This window comes from Ostrinia furnacalis, unplaced genomic scaffold (assembly GCF_004193835.3).
Source record: "Ostrinia furnacalis isolate ACB-3 unplaced genomic scaffold, ASM419383v2 OfSCF6654, whole genome shotgun sequence".
NCBI classification, from domain to species: domain Eukaryota; kingdom Metazoa; phylum Arthropoda; class Insecta; order Lepidoptera; family Crambidae; genus Ostrinia; species Ostrinia furnacalis.
The window spans coordinates 18,331-39,440 of NW_021136893.1; the positions used below are offsets into that span (position 1 = coordinate 18,331).

Here is a 21,110-nt window from a genome sequence, read left to right on the forward strand (position 1 = left end):
ATGAGAGTCACAAGGTAAACAAAGTTTGTTCCCATACATTGTCTATTTTATCTCTCACAGATCGTTTTGACCCATATCACCATTGTGAATCTAAACACAGCGCAGTTCCGTCAGCAGACCAAATAAATAAGGCCGTCGCATTGTTAAATAAATAAATCGATACGAGACGGTGCGGTGGCCGCGTCTAATTTAATTTATTGTATGGTTAGGTTTTGTTAACATTTTCTAGTGGGCTACTGTGCTAAACTATTTCGATATATGGTTTTGCAGAGTTAACTGTCTCTGTCACTCATGGGAAAGTTCCAGGACGGACGATCGACAGAGCTTGATAGAGTCATGAATGACTATCCGTAGAGTCCTATATTTTTAAAGATTTTGCTGTATCAAAGTGTATTCGTACTAGTAAACAATACTGCATCACTTTTAAATCTTACTTTCATAATCCCACCATTCCCACCCCATGCCTATTAGGTATGTGCATTTTGTGAAAAAGTTCTTTGTTTCCTAGATCTTAGATCAATACCTTGGAAGTTACACTTTTATTTATGTTTGGGTCATCCGGCCATGTTTTGGGTATTGTTTGCATGGATTTCCGTAGTGAATCCTTCCTATTCAAACTATAACTCATACCACAGCTCATACTCAGTTTCCGAATGGCCGCCGCGCAACACGGGTGCGCGCGAAAAATAGCTGACTGACATTAGTTTTGCCGCCAAAACTAGGTCAGCGTTCCGTATCGCGCGTTGCGCTATTATTGTTGTGCAGTTCGTAAACAACAACAGCTGATGAAAACTTTTACTTTCATTGTTCTGTGATGTCATTCATTTGGTAAAATTACTTAATTTTGCATACGTCTTTAATAAATTAGAACAAAAATAATTTACTAAAATACAGTTGGGTTGGGATTCAAACTAATTAAGTTTAGCTAAAATGAAATAATAATTTAACTGATTTAAACTTTTTTTTTGCTTTTATCATAAATTATCCCGTTGTCACCGAACTTTATCATTTAAGCCTTTAGCCATTTAACTTGCCAAATGTTTGTCTCGAAGCGCTGGTAGGGCAAAAAAAGAATGAGACATGTATGGCTCCTTAAGAGCATTTGACGATTTGCAAGAACTAATTTAATTAGTCTAAACAAATAAAGATAATTTTGATTTTGATTAAGTATTTTGAAGGATTTTTAGTGACCAAAAAGTTTACCCTTAAATTATTCCTCGCAAAAATTCAAAAGTCTGCTCATCTGCTGCTCTTCCCCACCTTGCAGCCTAATATTCGTTATCATTCTTAAATAAATAAAATTCTATTTAGAGAACGATTTCATTGTTGTCAGTGGTTAACGCAGTTTATCGCACCCCATTCGCCATTCAACTCCTGCGCAGTTATCGCGGAGAATTAACATTGCACAAGCTTTAATGCTTTGGAGCTGCCATAAACGCTCTTTCGAAATAGTTGCAGAGCTTTCTTTACATCATTTTTAAAAATTACTAATTACTTAGGCCCGATTCGACCCAACTTATCTGAGAATAACACCGTTACTATAACATTCTGTGGTATAACCTGTGGTATAACTAGCACATTGACAGTTGCTGTATGGGAAATAATATGTCAAGATGTCGAATAACTGACGATTTATTCTGAGATAAATATTTACTCTTGTTTGGTCAAATCCATCTTTATTCGTATAAAAAGTTCGATTTAAGCCTATAGACATTTTTTTAAGTCATGACTGGAATTGTAACCCATGCCCATAGCTGCATTCATGAGGGTAGAGTGGTAAAGTTTGTGTTTTGATGTAATAAAGCCTAAAATCAGAACTTCAAAAAGGACTTGCGCATGCCTAACATAAAATAGCTCGACATAAGTAGCCCCTTAGTTTAACATAATAAATAGCCCACCGTTCGTCCTCAACCCTCCAATGTCACGGAAATGAGATATGACGGGGTCGTTTGGTCCAAAAATAGAACAGTTAACTTTATTACCGGGCTCATCCCTCAAATGTAGGAAATGACATGAGACAAAAACGCTCGATTGGAAGAGGGGTGTGATAAATTAGACGATTGATAAAAGTAACTATTTTTGGAATATTGAAACCCTACTAATTACTTACCCACCTCTCAAGCTCAATAACTTAGTTGCGATTTTACCCAAATAAGTCAATGTTAAGTACTAGGTAATAAGCATAATGATTACTTACATAAACAATCCCACTTCCCATGTTGTCTGAGAGTGCAACCCCCCAAGTGCTGAGCAGTTCCAGTAAGCCGGGAGGCGTCCAGCGGACGACACGTTTATTTTTACGCTACACAATTATTTATTGTTTCACTATCCGTATAGTCACGCACTCCTTTGCCTTAAAAAAACTTTACGTTCTGAATTCGAATTCAAATAAAGTTCGCGCGTAAAATAAGGTATTTTTAATGTCGTCGTTACATTAAAAATGGAAGTGGACCGTATTCTTTACATTTTCGGAAGTTTTTCGCGAAAAAAAGACAAGAGGAAGTCTTTTGAACAGTCGTCTCTCAGTGCTGGGAACAGCCCGTTACGACTGCCAAGAACTCAGCGTCCTGTGAGTCAGAACCTGATTGTGGCCCCGAGAACTTCGGCATATGAAAGTGGGCGTCCTCCAGTGAAAGAGTGGGAGTGTGGACTGTGTAGGAAGGAGTTGGTAGAGCCCAGATTGCTGGGCTGCCTGCACAGCTTCTGTACGAGATGCTTGCAGGGACTGCACCAGGAAGGCGAGGCAGAGACTTGGAGCGAGGTTGATGGAGGTAAATTTCTATCTAATGTTTTGATTCATCACGATATGTTTAATCTTTGATGTTGATGAGCGCAGACTCGGCGACTCTACAAAGTTATTTTATTAAATTAATAACTTTCTACAGTTATTGAGACTTTATATTGCGGAAATCAATAAAACGATCTATTTTGACTTTGTATTCGCGGAAACCACAAATACCTAATATTACAAACTTTGCAATGTAGACTTTTACTAAAACTTGAAGTGATTACACAGGATACAAAGTTTTAACAAAGAGATGAAAGGCTAGATAAGTCCTAAAACCTACTCTTCAAAGTCCAAATCCATGTGGCAAATGCTCTGTTTTATTTTGTAATCTGTGATGGCATAAAGCGCCAATAAACACTACACGCTCGGTCTATTAACAAGTCCAACTGAGATCATTAATTTTGTGTTAAATCTAACGTGCCCATTACAAAGAACCTTTTATTAAAGAGCTGTCTGACTAATCTGTTATCAACCAATGTTGTTTGAACTCCGCTGCTGGCAGATTTTTTATGAAATATTATAGGATTGGGTTCAAAGGAGGCTCATGTTAATTTGGTCGGAGTTTAATGTTAATAAAACTATGTTTATGCGTTCGGCCTACTGCAGTGCATCTGGGGAAGCTATTAAAATTCGTTATTATGACCTATTAAATACTCCGTTATTGAGAAATGAGGCCCTTATCTGCAACCTGTTTGTAAAAATTAAAATTTTAGAGAGAGTGTACGAGAGCCAAAAAGATCAAATCTAAAATTCANAAAATTCAGCGATTCCTCTCAGAAAAATTAATTTATTGCCTTTTTATTGTAGTAATATTCGTTCCTATTTATTCGTCTATGTTAGGCAAGTCAAGTCCCTCGTATGTTCCAAACAGATCCAGTTAGAAACGTAATGTGAAGCCATACATTCGTCTCCAACCTCCTCACTAATCGCATCAAAACGCGATCGATGGACAAAACTATTTTGTCTGGTAGCTTCTAGACTAGACGGCCTAGTGGTTCGCGTACCGACTACTGTCAGATGTTGCGGGTTCGATCTCTGATCTAATCAAACATTTGTATGCGCTAGATTATTGCGCATTATACTGATGTTGATAATCCAGCTAAGTATTGTTTGATCCGTTGTCCAGACTACCGTGGATACCATAATGGTACTATGGGTTTGGGTACCATGATATTATACTATCTGGGTACCAGTACCCATTGAACAAACTTTGGATAGTTTAAAACTAAACTAACGCTGTGTAACATGTCCAAGGATATTGACTCTACGCTTAATATTTGGCATAATTTCTGTCATTGGGGAATTACCTATTATAAAAAATATAGCAAGGTCGCCACGAATTCCATAGGCTCATTGACAGAGGCCGGAACTCGCTAATGCGTTCCATAAATATACGCCACCCGCCTCGCCCGGAATGACAAACGGACAAACAAACAAAGATTGTGTATAAACAATCAATTTTTATTTTCTTTGTACAGTTGGGTGGATTTTTGTGAAAGCATTGTTGGAATTTTAGAAGCATACTCTTTAAACGGCATGTCATAAAATGTACCTACCTACTAAGTTTGTCGTTGTCGGCCGTTTGGTGTAGTGGTTCGAAACGGACTACTATTCCGGAGGTAGCGGGTTCGATTCCCGGACAGTACAAACATTTGTGTGCATGAACATATTTGTTTGTATTGGACTGGGTGTTTTCTATGTATAATAAGTATGTATTTACAAAAAAAAAGTATTTAAGTATGTATTATATCCGTTGTCTAGTACCCATAGTACAAGCTTTGCTTAGTTTGGGACTAGAAGCGCAGTGTAAAATGTCTAAGGATATTTATTTATTTATTTAAGTCAGAGGTACTGCGCTCGACATTTAGGAAGCCTGTCTATAATATCTAGTACCTAATTGTAAAACTGAAAGTGCCGCAAATGGAACCATGAGCAAAGGAAAACGAAACGATGAAGAAAATCATATTCAAGATTTCAATGAGTTGAGTCAGAGATTCGTGATTTTAAACAGACATACAGCAGTTCCAGTATCTGTTTATAAACAAATTCAATGGTGCCGGCGTTTTTGACGTGCGAATGAACCAATGAATCATTTTGCCCATTCTCTGGAAGGTTTAAGTTTTCTAATAATGGAAGACATCAACGTGCAAGCGCAGCTGGTAGGTAAATATACTCAACATCAAATAAACCGCACCTTCCGCGACGCGAACTTTAACGATTTTCTTCTGACACAATCATGTTGCCCCAACAATATTGGTGTTATTTGAAAGCCCAATAAATATCCTTAAAGAAAAACACATTTAATTTCTTAATAAATGATTAATATATACCATAAATGTGACTTGAAAAAATACCTCACTTTGGGCCCATCTATTGGATCAATTAGACCAATTTTTATGGTTATAAAACCAAATAATGATTTCACGTGTCCTCTTTAACAGATGGGTAGCAATTAAACCCAACTTAACTTAACAGTTTTATAGCCATAAAAGTTGGCTCTAGCGTAACTACCTATTTTTTGAAGAAGTGACTCTGGATCCTTCTAAAGACACATTTTTGGGGTAAAAACCTTTCCTGTAATGAAATGAAGGTTAGAACTAGCCTTTTAAATGGTACCAATATTGGTGGGAAGTTGGGATGCATACGTTTGAAAATGCTTGTCGCGGGAGGTGCGATTTATTTGACGTCGAGTGTAGTTTTAAACTTATGGACCAATTTGACAATGACTAGTAAAATTAAATTACTTCTTTGTGTTAAAAGAAGATAAAAAAAAATCCCTATTATGTACATAAAGGCTGCTCAAAACACATTGCAAACTAAATTTACTGTACCAGGAAGAACTTTTTCACAGGACTAATACAGCCTTTCATTCATACATCTCTCCACCCACCAGAAAGCTTCTGTAAGCACATACAGCTAAGATTCCCAAATGACTAAAAGAGTAACTTATACCTGTCTACCTATGAGTAGAGAGGGAGAGCAACACTTACTTAACCATGACTATCAATGTTTGGCCCGGAACTTCAGAGCTTGGAAGTCTTGGAACTCTACCAGACGGCTGTCAAATTTTGACAGCTATCCGCAAACCCGATGCCCGCTCGTGTAAACACAGACTTACAGTCGTAATCCCATTGCGAAATAATCAGCAGCACAGTTGCGCATGATTCATTAGACATTAATAACGCTGCGCGTGCGCGTACAAGAGGTTATTTCTGTTATCATTCACAGAATTCGTCCGACTGTTTCTGTTGATGTAAAATCAGTTTAATTGCAATACAGGTCTGTATTATATCAAACGTCCAAAACCATCTAAATACAACAGTTTTGCAAAACCCGTAACTAGGTAGTACTTAGTTAGAAACTTCTTTCAGAAAAAAAACGTTAATATGAAAGTAAGGCTAGTAAGGTATCACTCGCTACTGAGTAAGGCATAATTACCACAAACAGGAACATTCTGTTGTCGAATCATTTGCATAGCACGCCTATCTTTTGGTAGCTATAAGCCGTAATTACGCTGAGACATCCCAAAAAGTAACGCAAAATAGCAAACAGTCGTATCAAAGGTAATGAGAACTGATGTAGTGTCAAGAATGCAGCACTTTTAATAGATCTATGAATCACCAAAACAAGGTCAACGTACAGGATTCTAAATATTTCCCTACATCCGACACAGTCAGCAACGGAGCATGTTTCTTCCGCAAGCAAAAATAATGTTTGTTGGCCTACGCAACCGTGCGTCTGCCAAAATCTAGTAGGTACCTATATTTATGCCGATTTGTCATCCATGATGTCCTTGAATATTACACTTTTGGTGCTAGGCAAAACGATTTTTAATTATGTGGCAAATGATGAATTTAGTTTGATAATAAATAAAATAAAGTTAATGATACTTTTTAAATACAGTTATTGTCTTCGAGAAGAGGATACTACGATATTCGGTGGCGTTTCTGTCTATTACTTCCATTCGATCCTAGTCCTAGTCCAGTCACACGTTGGGCGCCACTTTAAAACATAAATGTAACACGTTGGGCGCCAATTTTAAATAATAATATACATTTTATAATAAAATTGTAAATTATACTGCCCTACATATTTCATATACTTCAAAACTAACCTCCAATCCAGGGTCCATCCAGCTGGAAGCAGGCGAGTCCAGGTCTGGTTCTGGCGCTGGTTCCGCCGGCTCGGGCTACGAGAGCGACCTCCGCCATTCAGGGTCTGACGGCAGCTGGGACCAGAAGCCGCTGAAGTATGGCATCTTTACTAGGAGGGTAAGACAAGAAGAAATAAATTCCGTATACCCCTTATGTTAAGCTACATTTTACTATGCTGGTGTTACGAATGGGTTCAACACCCTAGTCCAGCGGTGGCGGGGTTCGAAACCTCGCTCCTCGTAACTCGTGTTGGCAGGTTCGACACCTTCCTTTATTGTAGCTTCAAAAGCTAGAGTGCCAATCTTTTGTCAAGAATCAAAGAGTTAGCGTATTTGTGTACTTACTTGAAAATGTCAACACTGACTTCTTTCCCAGATCTCCGGCAAAAGCGTCCAGTTCCTCCTGTGTCCGACATGCGGGCACGATACTCCCCTCCCGTTGGGAGGGATCGCAGCTCTTCCTCTAAACTACGTGCTTCTCCGAAGGATGCTGGCTACCAGAGAGGGCGAGAGTGTAGGTGTGCTGTGTGATCTGTGCAACAGCGATAATAAGGTGAGAGGAAATACGAGTAGCATTGGCGTAGCTAGGGTTGTTTTCCGGCCCCCCTGGTTATAATACGCGCATGGAAATTAGGTACAGTTAGCTTATGCTTTCTCCGGCAATAGCCTACGGCTGGACCTACGTCATCAAACTAAACAGCTTTTATATCCGATGGCTAAATAAGTAACTAATATGTGCTCATTGCAATGTAACACCTTTACCATGTCTTATGCAAATAAACTATTATCATTATCATTGAAAAACGGAAAAACGGAACGGAAAATTCCAAATATGTAGGAGGAACATAAATAGACTTACTTATACGTAAAATAACGTCTCCCATCACCTGCATAAATGAATCGAAACGCATAACATTTCCAACTTTCATCTTAAACTCAAACAAAGACTTTTACGAGGAGCTAATGAACGAAAATATCAAGGGAGGCGAGAAAGAATTTCATTACCAAAGGTATTTCCATAAGAACGCGGTAAACACAGAGTCATTAACAAAAAAGATGTGGCGGGACGAGTAGAAAGAGAATTGGTTGAAATCGCTCGTGTTGCGTGAATATGCGCATGAGTTGACGCGCACGTGTTGATTCCTAAAATAACGATCATTTGTAACAACGGCGGTTGTCGGGAACGGCATCAATCTTCGATGACTAATTAGGCGATTTTGTTCTCACCAAGTGTTCAGTTTTTTTATGTTTATTGTATGCGAATTAGGCATATAAAGGAATTTGACGTTATTTTTGTTCCTCGTTACAATATGCGTATTTGGACTGCATTTGGAGTGAGATGTATTTCGACATAGAGTCCTGTATTTGTCTCAATAATAGTAGTTAACTAGCTTGTTGAGGTGTAATGTGTAGCAACTCAACCAACAGACGTCTTCCTGATCTAAGATCTTTACATATTATTCTTTAGGAGCTCCTTTCCTCACCTTTGGTTTACAATTTTCAGCAAGTATCTAAATGTAGCGGCGAGGCCCACAAACTGCACATCGGCGCGACGTTCCCTCCACCTTCTGGCCTACCGTATATGCTTAACCACTGGTAGAAGCTGACTTCTTTACCATCTGTCCAGGCCGAAAGCCGCTGCAACCAATGCTTGGTAAGCGTCTGCACGTCGTGCAGCGAGGCACACGGCCGGCAGAAGGCGACGGCCAGACATTCCCTTCATCCGCTGGACCCACTGCCGCCGAAATACTGCAGCCAGCATCCAAGAGCTGAGCTCACGGTGTACTGCGCCACTTGTCAGCAGGTAAACAGTAGTATTTAGGTATCCAATTTATACATATGAGGGATTTGGTTGAGGTCACTTGTGTTGCTGCCACAATGGAACAACTGAGTTTGACAGACCACAGCAGCAAAGTACGAGCAGATCAGAATGAAATTCGCTACTGGAATATTCCAAAGAATCAACTGACTGATCTAGCATCAAGCGATGCTTTGGATTCTCTAGCTGTACTCTAGTTAGAGGCAAGATCTAGCTAGATGTGATGACATATCTACACAAAGTTGCTGGCAGTGGTAGAAAATCCATTATTTTGACCCAGTTGTGAGAATGACGTGGCCAAATATAAAAAGATTTATCACAATCAACCAGTGAAGACATCAATGTAACTTGACGTTGTTGAGTCTACTACCCTTCTCTTACCTTCCCAGGTGGTCTGCCGCGACTGCTGCCTCGTATCCCATTCAGGGCACGCATTAGCGAACGCTGCGCGGGCGGCGGCGGAACGCGCTCGTCTGCTTCGAGACGCGTTCGAGAGGGCCAAGCATGTGCCAGAAAACGTAGAGAGGGCCGTGAGGATACTCAGCTCGACTGCTTTTGAAGCTGATGTAAGTGGCAAATAAACAGATGATATTCCATAACTTATGCACGAGTGATGATTGAGTACTATCAACTCTTCGAATCGATTAGCCCAACATTCTGGAGTGGGCACCAGACATATCCTGTGACATAGCCTTCGTGGACGCCTATAATATTCTGTTTGATGAATGAGCTATAAAACGATTTTCATAGATATGTCCAGTGGTGTTTTCATGAAAGACGGACAATCAAACTTATTTTTTCTTATTATTTCAAAAACTGAATTTCGTTGTTCAAGCATTTTACAAACAATGGGACTAAACACAGAAAAATAGATCACTTATTTCACTTTCAGTCCCAAGCAGCCCGCGTAGAAAGCGAAGTCCAAGCGTGGGCAGACCAGTACCGGCGGGCAGTAGAGGCCCACGGTCGGGCGGTGTGCATGGCCGCAGCCAGAGCCCGCGACCGCTACCGGCAGAGGGTTGACGAGAAGACACGAGAGCTACATGATAGGGCGCAGCATGCGATTGACGCTGTGAAGTTTGCTGAGGAGGTAAGGAAAGAACACAGAATAAGCGATGAAGCATGGCTTACGACCGCTACCGGCAGAGGGTAGACGAGAAGACACGACGGGAGCTGCATGATAGGGCGCAGCACGCGGTTGACGCTGTGAAATTTGCTGAGGAGGTAAGAAGTACAGTAATACCTACAGGTGGAGGCCCACGGCCGAGCGGTGTGCATGAGGCGGGGCCGCTACCGGCACTCAGCTGGTCGTATGATTTGACAGAGTGAACGAGAAGATACGAGAAGCTTCATGATAGAGAACAGGGACACTGAAGTTTACTGAGGAGGTAAGTTTGCAGCAATTGCCAAAATTCCGGTAGGACCATTCTCATTCATCCCGTGGGAATCATTTCATCGGGCTTCTCCAGCCCGTCTAGCTAAGCGGGGGGAGTGTAGGCCAAAAACTTTCTTTCCAGTTTCATAAAGACAAACCCATGGCCATACCAAAACATACTGGCCAAATAGCGGAAGATGTGAGGAATTGAGTCTGCCTTGCGGCCTTGGCCAGATTACCTCACCGCGCTACACCTATTAACTCTTTCCAAATTCTTTTCTATTCCTCTTCTGTCCCTTGTGAAAACTTCCTCTGCCTTCCCAGGTGCTATCTGAAGCCAAAGAAGACGAGCTCCTCTCCCTAAGCGGGGCCGTATCCCGGCGGCTTGAGAAGCTAACAGAGCTGCAGCCGTTAGCTGAACCTCCTCGCTGCGAGCTTCGGTTTGCGGCTACCGCACCCGCCGTCCATGACTCCACGCTCGTAGGGCGGCTACTGACGTGCGCGCCTGACCCTGATAAATGCGTGCTAAATACCGAGGGTAAGAGACCATGGGATCAGTAGGTACCTACCTGGAAACTTTACCAAATTATGGTGAAACAGGCTTTAAAGTAGGTTTAATCAGAGTGATTGGTGAAACAGGCCACAAAGATCGGTTTACTTCGGATTATTTGATTAATGACCAACTTAAATGTTTTCAGGACTTCAAGACCTTCAAGTAGATTACCCACATGAAGCTATTCTGGAATTAAGAGACAGCAGCGGAGAACGGATATGGTGCGGAGGTGAACAGGTAGATATTTTAATGATTACATTTAGGTACGAATAGGCTAGATGACAAAATTTCAATTATTTGTCCGTCAGATAATTAGAAAATATTGGACTCATATTTTTTATTTTCTTTCATTTAAATAATAACAGTGCTACATCGAGTTGAAATGGCGCGATACGTCACGCTTGAGTAGAATTTTTACTCAAAAGTGACGTCACGCGACATTACAACTCAATATAATACTGTAATTATTCGATTATAGAAAAAAATAAAAAAATCGAGTCTAATATTTTCTAATTATCTGTCTGACGGACTAAATAGAATTTCGATTTCATTACCCAGTCATCATCCCTATTGTCACGCAGATTTTCTCAAGCAAACTTTCATTTGTGGTCTCATCTCATCTTCATACAACTGCCTGTTTCAATATACCTACTTAATAGTTTTAAGCAAATTAATAAATCTTAATGCAGAATTAAAGAACACCCAACTGCATCCATACAGTTGAACCCAAAGCTCCATAAGTGACCAAAGTACCCTCACCCAGGTTTGCGGGTACTTCCGCCGGCGTGATTCGAGCGCGGCGCCCGCAGCGGCGAGGGTACGCGACCGCGGCGACGGCTCCTACGCGCTGCGGGTAGCGCCGCCCGCGCCCGGCGCCTACCTGCTCGCTGTTACGCTTAACAACACGCCCATCAAGGTAACAACAATAGAGGGTAATAGAACACCGAATGTAAAGACGTCAACTGCTGGACAAAAGCGGTCAAAAGCCTGCCGCTAAAAGTTCCGCATCCATCTTCACCAGGCCGGTGATCCACCGAGTACGAGGCTTACCTGGGTTAGATCCTGTGTTACAGACACAAGACAGTCCATAAAGTACTTTGTACATAAAAAAGGCTCACGTATCCTTTAGCAGACAGCAACCAAACGCCCTTTGAGCTCAGTATTTTCTTCGCCTAAGTTTTTTGATTCATAGTTAATATAACAAATTGTTAAATTTTGCTACTAATGGTTAAATATTAACAAAATGTTAACTAATAGTTAAAATATGTATTAAAAGTCGAGCTAACCATTGTTCAAAAAACATTTTTTTCTGATATTTAACCACTTGTCATTTGACATCTGTCAAATTTGACCATTGGTTATTTTAACTACGAATCAAAAAACCGGGCCTTAGAAGAAGAGCTTATTGACAGCACCTTCAATACTTATTTCAGGGCAGTCCATTCCCATGTGCAGCGCGAGTGTCCAAGGCCCATAGCGGGCAATTTCATTGCTGCGCGTTTTGCTCGTCGGGCGGCAAGCGTGACGTCACCTGCGGCTGCGGCGCCACCATGGCTGGAGGGTATAAAGGTACGGACAGTAAATATAGTCTAAGGCTGACCCCCTGGGGGGTCGCGAAGCCTTTATAGGGGAGTCGCGAGAGCTCGTAAAAAAATACTTCAGTAAAAAAAATTCTTATAAAGACAGATTAATCCGAAATCTAATTATGCAAATGTTGTATGGATTGAAGTAGTCGGTCCCTACAAACATCTTTGCAACATTATAAAATGCATGAAAAAAAAAAGCAAACGGTCGGGGGGTCGCCAAAAATTTTTTCATACTAGGGGGGGTCGTGTAATGAAAAAGGTTGAAAAACACTGGTCTAAGGGATATGAAAGCACTTCGGCTGTATTTACTTACTGACAGAAGACGTAACATTTAGTCTTGATGTAGATTCTCATTATACTATAACTTTTTAAACTGAACTTAATTTAGTTTCTTTTTTTGTTATTTATGGCTTCTTGCGTCAAGAGAATCTGAAGTTACCTGTTTTGTTTCATTTGCCTAAACTGATGCTTGTTTACGTACGAATACGACGGGTTGGGGAGAGACCTGTGCCCCGATTACGGTAAATTTTAAAACGTCTCCAATACAGACGCGCTTCTTCGATTCCGCGATACAATTGGTCAAAACATTTGACGCCAGCTGGCTCTGATGTCGCCCTTACGACAATCACGGGAATAGTGGGGGGGTATTCTATTGTGCCAGAACAAAACTTTAGAAAAAATAAAACCTGACAAATATGGCGCTCGCTTTATCTAGGGTAAATATAAATGAGTGGATAATGTGGACACCGCGGGGGAGCGATAAAGCAGAGTAAATACAAATGAGTAGGTCATCTTCATAGAAACGCACCGAGCGCGGTTTGTATGTGAGCGCGCCAATACTAGAAATTATAGTCTATCCAANTGGACGCTGTGAAGTTTGCTGAGGAGGTAAGGACAGATACAGGATGCAGGCGGGCAGTGGAGGCCCACGGCCGAGCGGTGTGAATGGCAGCTGCCAGAGCCCGCTACCGGCAGAGGGTAGACGAGAAGACACGAGAGCTGCATGATAGGGCGCAGCACGCGGTTGACGCTGTGAAGTTTGCTGAGGAGGTAAGGAAAGAACACAGAATACAGGCGGGCGTTGAAGTATGGCTTACGACCGCTACCGGCAGAGGGTAGACGAGAAGACAAGAGAGCTGCATGATAGGGCGCAGCACGCGGTTGACGCTGTGAAGTTCGCTGAGGAGGTAAGTCTTGACTTGAGCCATTTGCCAGTAGTATACCTAACAAAAATATCGGCGGTGGATGAGACGACGCGAGAGCTGCCCGATAGCAGGAGGTTGATGTTTTGAATTTGCTGAGGATGTAAGAACAGCAGTATAGGCGGGCAGAGGAGACCCACGGCTGGCAGTGTGTGCATGGCCGCAGCCAGAGCCCGCGACCGCTACCGGCAGAGGGTAGACGAGAAGACGAGAGAGCTGCATGATAGGGCGCAGCACGCGGTTGACGCTGTGAAGTTTGCTGAGGAGGTAAGGAAAGAACACAGAATACAGGCGGGCGTTGAAGTATGGCTTACGACCGCTACCGGCAGAGGGTGTGTGCATGGCCGCAGCCAGAGCCCGCGACCGCTACCGGCAGAGGGTAGACGAGAAGACACGAGAGCTGCATGATAGGGCGCAGCACGCGGTTGACGCTGTGAAGTTTGCTGAGGAGGTAAGGAAAGAACACAGAATACAGGCGGGCGTTGAAGTATGGCTTACGACCGCTACCGGCAGAGGGTTGACGAGAAGACACGGGAGCTGCATGATAGGACGCAGCATGCGGTGGACGCTGTGACGTTCGCTGAGGAGGTAAGGAAAGAACACAGAATAAGCGATGAAGCATGGCTTACGACCGCTACCGGCAGAGGGTAGACGAGAAGACACGAGAGCTGCATGATAGGACGCAGCACGCGATTGACGCTGTGAAGTTTGCTGAGGAGGTAAGAAGGACAGTAATAGCTACAGGTGGAGGCCTACGGTCGAGCGGTGTGCATGGCCGCAGCCAGAGCCCGCGACCGCTACCGGCAGAGGGTAGACGAGAAGACTAGAGAGTTGCATGATAGGGCGCAGCACGCGGTGGACGCTGTGAAGTTTGCTGAAGAGGTAAAGATTGACACAAGGAGGTAAGGACAGTAATAGGATGCAGGAGGGCAGTGGAGGCCCACGGCAGGGCGGTGTCCATGGACACAGCCAGAGCCCGCGACCGCTACTAGATGTGACGAGAGCTGCATGATAGGGCGCACCAGGCGGTTGACGCTGTGAAGTTTGCTGAGGAGGTAAGAACAGATACAGAATGCAGGCGGGCAGTAGAGGCCCACGGTCGAGCGGTGTGCATGGCCGCAGCCAGAGCCCGCGACCGCTACCGGCAGAGGGTAGACGAGAAGACACGAGAGCTGCATGATAGGGCGCAGCACGCGGTTGACGCTGTGAAGTTCGCTGAGGAGGTAAGTTTTGACTTGAACCATTTGCCAGTACACCTACCTAACAAAAATATCGGCGGTGGATGAGACGACCGAGAGCTGCCCGATAGCAGGCAGTTGATGTTTCGAATTATGCTGAGGATGTAAGAATAGCAGTATAGGCGGGCAGTGGAGGCCCACGGTCGAGCGGTGTGCATGGCCGCAGCCAGAGCCCGCGACCGCTACCGGCAGAGGGTTGACGAGAAGACACGGGAGCTGCATGATAGGGCGCAGCACGCGGTTGACGCTGTGAAGTTTGCTGAGGAGGTAATTAATAATCTTGACTTGAGCCATTTGCCAGTACCCAACAAAAATATCGGTGATGTATGAGACGACGCGAGAGCTGCCCGATAGCAGGAGGATGATGTTTTGAATTTGCTGAGGATGTAAGAACAGCAGTATAGGCGGGCAGTGGAGGCCACGGTCGGGCGGTGTGTATGGGCGCAGCCAGAGCCCGCGACCGCTACCGGCAGAGGGTAGACGAGAAGACACGGGAGCTGCATGATAGGGCGCAGCATGCGATTGACGCTGTGAAGTTTGCTGAGGAGGTAAGTCTTGACTTGATCCATTTGCCAATACCTAATAACAATACCAGCAGGCAGTGGAGCGGGACTGCTAACGACAGAGACTGGACGAGAAGACGCGAGAGCTGCATGATAGGGCGCAGCACGCGGTGGACGCTGTGAAGTTTGCTGAGGAGGTAAGGACTCAGCAATTTACTTTACCGTAAACAGAGTAGACCGCTCTTATTCTTCCTGTGGAAATATTACAGGCAATTAAGGAACAAATATTATCTGAATATCAGGCTTCCCCAGGCCATGCGGCCAAGCGTGGGGAGTGTAGGCCAAAAAGTTTTTGCCTTTCCAGGTTCTTATAGAGCGACACCAAATTCGGTCATACAGGCCTAATCGCGGGAGATGAGTGGAATTGAGTCTGCTTTGGGCACACCCTTCTTGACTCCAAATTCAAATTAATTATTGCATGACAGTGATGTCACAAATTCTTATTTCTCCGTCCTTTATCTCTCTCTCTGACTCTTTCCCTTCTGCCTTCCCAGGTGCTATCCGAAGCCAAGGAAGACGAGCTCCTGTCCCTAAGCGGGGCCGTATCCCGGCGGCTTGAGAAGCTAACAGAGCTGCAGCCGTTAGCAGAACCTCCTCGCTGCGAGCTTCGGTTTGCGGCTACCGCGCCCGCCGTCCATGACTCTACGCTCGTAGGTCGGCTGCTGACGTGCGCACCTGACCCTGATAAATGCGTGTTGAACACTGAGGGTAAGAGACCATGGGATCAGTAGGTACCTACCTGGAAACTTTACCAAATTATGGTGAAACAGGCTTTAAAGTTGGTTTAATCAGAGTGATGACCAACTTAAATGTTTTCAGGACTTCAAGACCTTCAGGTAGATTACCCACACGAAGCCATTCTGGAGTTACGAGATAGCAGCGGAGAACGGATATGGTGCGGAGGTGAACAGGTAGATATTTTAATGATTACTTTTACGAATTATTATTGTCACGCAGATTTTCTCAAGCAAATTTTCATTGGTGGTCTCATCTCATCTTCATACAACTGCCAGTTTCATAAAAAAAACTCATTTATTTCTGTAAATAGGCTTTAAAAAAGAACTTTTACACGTCCCAGTATTAACCCTACCACTGCTTCAGGACAATAAATGGGCCAGTGCTGAGAAGAAGCAGTGCAAGAAACTCAATATACCTACCTACCTACTCAATAGTTTTAAGCAAATTAATAAATCTTAATTCAGAATTAAAGAACACCTTTAATCTGCATCCATACAGTTGAACCCAAAGCTCCATAAGTGACCAAAGTACCCTCATTCCAGGTTTGCGGGTACTTCCGCCGGCGTGATTCGAGCGCGGCGCCTGCAGCGGCGAGGGTACGCGACCGCGGCGACGGCTCCTACGCGTTGCGGGTAGCGCCGCCCGCGCCCGGCGCCTACCTGCTCGCTGTTACGCTTAACAACACGCCCATCAAGGTACAAATCCCACCACCACCCATGGTTCTTCCTGCCTCACGGCGTACGAACCGAATCTCGGGAGAGCGCGCGGGTACTTGCTCTGGGCTCTTTCCCCGGGCGCTTTGCTTGACTCCCTACAAATTTCTCTTATCCTTGTCCCTTCTCATTGTCAATTCTCCCCCTTCTGGGGCTTGACACCACAAATACGGTACTTCGCGTCGGGCTGCTAACGTTGATGAATGTCATCACTTCTTCTCATAACTTCGCCTGATTGTGTGCCAGGAGTGCGCGAACTCGCGCAGCGCGATCCAATTACTACGACTACTCGTGAGGTCCTGGTGATAAACAGGTCCTTAATCATGCCCATCAAGGTACAATATAGGTTATAGAACACGCGAATCTAAAGACGTCAACTGCTGGACAAACGTCTCTCGCGTGAGGCCTCCGAAGCCTGCCTGTGCTACAGGCACAAGACACTTCATGATCATTCCAAAAACTAGTAACATAAAAAAGGCTCACGCTCACTTTGTAGAAGTTCAACTTCAGTTTTTCTACAGAAGAGCGTATTGACAACGCCTTAGTCTTGACATCTTTGTAATCTTAGTTGTTACCACCAAATGCAGTTTAAATCACCCATATTACCTGTAAATAAGGGTCACCTTAAATACTGGCTAGTTCAGTGATTCGTCCCACAACACGTTCTGAATTAAAAAAAACACTGAATTAAAAAAAAAGAATATTTTTCGTTCTGGATTCGTCCCATTTAATTTATTCTATAACATAAGCTTCTTTTATTTCATTGACTTTCTGACGGTATTTAGTACCGATATGTTAAATATTAAATTCAATGAGACGAATCTAGAACGAAAAAAAAATTATTTTTTGAATTCAGTGTTTCGTCCCAGTGGGACGAACCTGTTGTGGGACGAATCACTGAACTAGCCTTAAATACTTATTTCAGGGCAGTCCATTCCCATGCGCTGCGCGAGTGTCCAAGGCCCACAGCGGGCAATTTCATTGCTGCGCGTTTTGCTCGTCGGGCGGCAAGCGTGACGTCACTTGCGGCTGCGGCGCCACCATGGCTGGAGGGTATAAAGGTAGGGACTATAATTTGGGATATGAAAGTACTTCGGCTGTATTTACTTACTGACAGAAGACGAAACATTTAGTCTTGATGTAGATTCTCATTACACTAGGTTTAACTTTTTAAACTAAACTTAATATTGTTTCTTTTTTGTTATTTATGGCTTCTTGCGTCAAGAGAATCTGAAGTTGACACTGTTTTGTTTCATTTGCCTAAATTGATGCTCGTTCACGAATACGACGGTTGGGGAGAGACCTAGGCTGTGCCCCGATTGCGCTAATTTTAACGTCTCCAATACAGACGCGCTTCTTCGATTCTGCGATACAATTGGTCAAAACAGTTGACGCCAGCTGACTCTGATGTCGCCCTTACGACAATCACGGGAATAGTGGGGTTGTATTCTATTGTGCCAGAACAAAACTTTAGAAAAAATAAAACCTGACAAATATGGCGCTCGTTTTATCAAGAGTAAATATAAATGAGTAGATAAGGGGGCGTCCATAAATTACGTGAGACAATTTTGGCCATTTTTCAACCCCCCCGCCCCCCTTGGTGAGATTTGGTGAGATTTTGCCTGACCCCCTCCCCCACCCCCCTAATCAGTAACCCAGTGTCGTGCCACGCGCAGTGCAGGGTTCCGTAGCTTCCCGTCGTTTAGTAAGACAAGCAATTGCTTCAACCTAGGACCAGTTTTTTGATTCATAATTAAAATAAATAATTGTTAAATTTTGCTTCTAATGGTTAAATATTAATAAAATGTAAACTAATAGTTAAAAAATGTACTATTAAGTCAAGTTAAACATTGTTAAAAAAACATTTTTTTCTGTTATTTAACCACTTGTCATTTGACATCTGTCAAATTTGACTATTGGTTACTTTAACTACGAATACATAATATTTTCAAAATTATGTAATGTCATTTTTTAGGGTTCCATAGTCCTGACAAGGAACCCTTATAGTTTCGATATGTCTGTCTGTCTGTCCGAGGTTTTGCTTGGAAACTATTCGCACTGAGGAGCTGTAATTTTGTGAAGGTATGTATGTTACGGTTAATGTGATAAATTGAAAAAAATATTAATAATAACCGGTTATTATGAATAATTCCCGACTGTCGCGGTAAAAGTGATAAATTAATCACATTTAACAGTGATTATTTAATAATTCAACCTTAGTACTAACAAATTTCATAAAAGAGAACAACATCTTGTGTACATGCTCGTGTACAGCCAAACTTTTGGACGTTTTGATATCATATATTAATATAATTTGGCATAATAAGTTTGGAATGTTTCTTGCATAATATTACTTTTCCATGATGCCAATAACATAATGTTTTGATTTAAAGTGAAAAATAGGTTAAGGTGCGGCGGGGGTGGCCCTTGGGCCACCCCTAAGTCGCCTATTTAGTTTTATACACACATAAATACCCTCATATTAATTACATTTACCAAATCATGCGGTAATTATTCACAATAACCGGCGATTATTCATAATTTTCACATTTATCACTTTGACCGTAACATGTATATTAATCACGCCGACAAAACGGTAAAATAAAATTTCTAGGGTAGCTCCCCTGCATGTAAAGTGGGGATGAATTTTTTCAAGGAAAACTATAACGGTTAAGATAGATTACTTAGTTTAAGAGTAATAATCATTTGACTCATGTATTATACAATTTCTTAACCGGTAAAAATTCCTTAGAAGAAAATATGAAAAGTGACTTTAGATGAAGAAGTAATTGCTTGCTTCTGAAATATATTGTGGTAACGACAGACAACTACGGAACCCTACACTGCGCGTGGGACGACCACGACACGCACTTGACCAATTTATTATGCAATAGCGATGCTGATGAAGTTTTTTTTTAATTTCGAAATTCTTAATTTCGACATTTATTCTGCATCTTTAGTGTTCACAAATGCAGATGGAAGCATTTTTAGTTTAATTTGATTAGACGGTTTGGAATAAATTGTCATTATCATCATAAAAAAATCATTTTTTTTTTACTTCAATAACCCATTTTTCTGGCAATTTTACTCTATTCCTTGCGGGAAAAATTACGTGATATTTTCCGAGACCCCCCCTCTCCCCTACGTGAGATTTAGTGAGATTTTCGTTGACCCCCTCCCCCCCCTAAAAGCCTCACGTAATTTATGGACGCCCCCTAACAACTTATAGAATTAATAGTTAAAGATTGTCCAGCACCTGCACAGTGGGAAAAATACTGCCTTTCTTGGACAATATCGGGGACAACTTCCTACTTTTTTATATTTTTAAACCGGCAGACAGTGGTGACTGAGTTTGTTGCGGCGCTTCTTCTCAGCACTTGCCAAATGTTTGTCTCGAAGCGCTGGTAGGGCAAAAAAAGAATGAGACATGTATAGGCTCCTTAAGAGCATTTGACGATTGCAAGAACTAATTTAATTAGTCTAAACAAATAAAGAAAATTTTGATTTTGATTTTGAATACGTTTGCGGCGTGCACGCACACAGTGCACTGACAAAATTAGGCGCAACAATCCGCTAATCCCCGCTAAATTTTGTCAGTGTGTGCGTGCGCGCCGCATACGTATTGGCGCACTCACATACAAACCGAACCGCGCTCACATACAAACCGCGCTCGGTGCGTTTCTATGAAGATGACCTACTCATTTGCATTTACTCTGCATTATCGCTTTCCTGGTGTCCACATTTATGTATTTATTTCCCAGGCTGCGGGCACGGGCACGCGGGCTGGCCGGGCGCGCGGCACTGGTCGTGCTGCGGCAGCACGCAGCGCCGCGGGCTGTGCCGAGCGCGCCCTGCCACCTACCAGTTCTCCTTGTAGCAATACACGCATCTATTAAACTTGCGTTTTATTTTATAACCCTTCCCATTGCAACATAAACAGTAGGCGCGCGAGTTCATGTCCATTGGGGCCGCATTCGTCCGCAGTTGAGTGTTGTCCTTGACGACGGTGACGCGTGCTTGTCGACATTTTGTTTTTGTGTTGTTATTTTGTGTAATTCATGAGTACTTCAACAAGTTCAGGTAGAAAAAAACCTTTTATAATTCATAAGCAAGCACGAGAAATGGCGAGAAATGTCCTACAGATGTGCGTCGACGAAAAAAAAGATAGTAAATTAAAGCAATTTCTTCGAGGCAACCCCAGTAAACCCCACATGTAGGAAGTGTTACAGAAATGTATAGTTTACTTGCTTATAAGTTGCAAAAAATATGGAATAGATAAGGTTGACCTACTTAATTGGTAATAATTATCGATATCGACATTAGCATAATTAGTTAGGTAACAGCACTACCGCATTCCTCAGGATGGACATGAACTCGCGCGC

General features: G+C 42.8%; 1 protein-coding gene across 1 annotated transcript; it reads left to right on the forward strand.

Moving 5' to 3' along the window:
- The first annotated feature begins 2,164 nt into the window (after window positions 1-2,164).
- LOC114362612 (tripartite motif-containing protein 45) lies at window positions 2,165-20,609 on the forward strand. Its single transcript, XM_028318077.1, has 11 exons — window positions 2,165-2,771; window positions 6,914-7,059; window positions 7,318-7,494; window positions 8,569-8,745; window positions 9,150-9,326; window positions 9,653-9,850; window positions 10,460-10,673; window positions 10,834-10,925; window positions 11,452-11,604; window positions 12,122-12,257; window positions 20,490-20,609. The coding sequence occupies exons 1-11, from the start codon at window positions 2,441-2,443 to the stop codon at window positions 20,603-20,605; spliced, it is 1,917 nt and encodes a 638-aa protein (XP_028173878.1). The 5' UTR covers window positions 2,165-2,440; the 3' UTR covers window positions 20,606-20,609.
- Window positions 20,610-21,110: the final 501 nt, after the last annotated feature.

Excerpts from the sequence above, each read along its gene's own strand:
- LOC114362612 (XM_028318077.1), top strand. The coding sequence starts at position 2,441 with ATGGAAGTGGACCGTATTCTTTACATTTTCGGAAGTTTTTCGCGAAAA. Across the intron at positions 2,772-6,913 it reads TTGGAGCGAGGTTGATGGAG|GGTCCATCCAGCTGGAAGCA; the intron begins GTAAATTTCTAT and ends CCTCCAATCCAG. Across the intron at positions 7,495-8,568 it reads TGTGCAACAGCGATAATAAG|GCCGAAAGCCGCTGCAACCA; the intron begins GTGAGAGGAAAT and ends CCATCTGTCCAG.